Source organism: Fibroporia radiculosa (genome assembly GCF_000313525.1).
Source record: "Fibroporia radiculosa TFFH 294 genomic supercontigs, scaffold12898, whole genome shotgun sequence".
Lineage (NCBI taxonomy): Eukaryota > Fungi > Basidiomycota > Agaricomycetes > Polyporales > Fibroporiaceae > Fibroporia > Fibroporia radiculosa.
In genome coordinates this window covers 2,326-3,224 of record NW_012132978.1, presented here as the reverse complement: position 1 = coordinate 3,224, position 899 = coordinate 2,326, and the positions used below count along the sequence as shown (strand labels likewise).

Genomic DNA, 899 nt, shown 5'->3' with positions numbered 1-899 from the left:
CAAGACTCAGGAAATCCTCCAAAGAACCTATTGGTGGCCCACTCTTGCGCATGACGTCAGTGAATACGTCACTGGTTGTGCAACTTGCCAAGAGAACAAGGTCATCACACACAGGAACTCACCAGATCTAGTACTCATCACCACAGAACACCACCTCCCATTCCAATCTATTGCCATGGACTTCATCATGGATCTACCTCAGAGCAATGGTTTTGACAGTTGCCTGGTGGTCCTGATAATGAGGAGTGTAGCGAGGATGGTGATGGATGCCATTGGAGATGCAGAGGAAGAGTAGTTCTTATAAGAGGTCACTCTTTGTTTGGTTGCAGGAAGTCTGCCAAAGTGTCTTTGGCATATGATAGTTCAGTTTTTGGCAACCAGGAGTCATCTGAGGCTGGGTATCCTTTCCACCAGACCCAGTACAGTGTTCACTTGCCAACTGTTTTCAAATCAATGATACGTTCAATTTCAAACTCCTCCTGGTTCTTGATGAGTTCTGGTGGAGGTTGAAGGTCATTCTTTCTGTGCATTGTTGTTTCCGAATAAGGATAGAGTAGTCCTGTGTGAAACACAGGATGAATCTTCCATTTGGGTGGTAGTTTTAAGTGGTAAACCACTGGTGACAGTTTCTGATCAATGGTGAAGGGTCCATAGCACTTTAGTCCAAGTTTTGCTTTTGGATGTAACCCCTTGAGGTTAGTTGCTCCCAGCCATACTTTCTGTCCTGGTGAGTGTTCAATGAAGTTGCCCTTATTCCATTTCTTGACTGTTTCTTCTGCTAGTTGTATGCTGGATTGGATTTCCATGCACAGGTGTGCTAGCTGAGTAAGTCTAGAGGCAATGTCTGGGGCATCAGTTGTTCCCACAGTGGGAATATTATGCCAAAGTTGGTAACCCAT

General features: G+C 45.1%; 1 protein-coding gene across 1 annotated transcript; it reads right to left on the bottom strand.

Moving 5' to 3' along the window:
- Nucleotides 1-428: 428 nt before the first annotated feature.
- Nucleotides 429-899, bottom strand: FIBRA_09180 (uncharacterized protein; the record flags this gene model as incomplete). The annotated part of the gene is made up of 1 exon (XM_012321503.1): nucleotides 429-899. One exon carries the CDS (start codon nucleotides 897-899, stop codon nucleotides 429-431), a length of 471 nt encoding a protein of 156 aa, XP_012176893.1.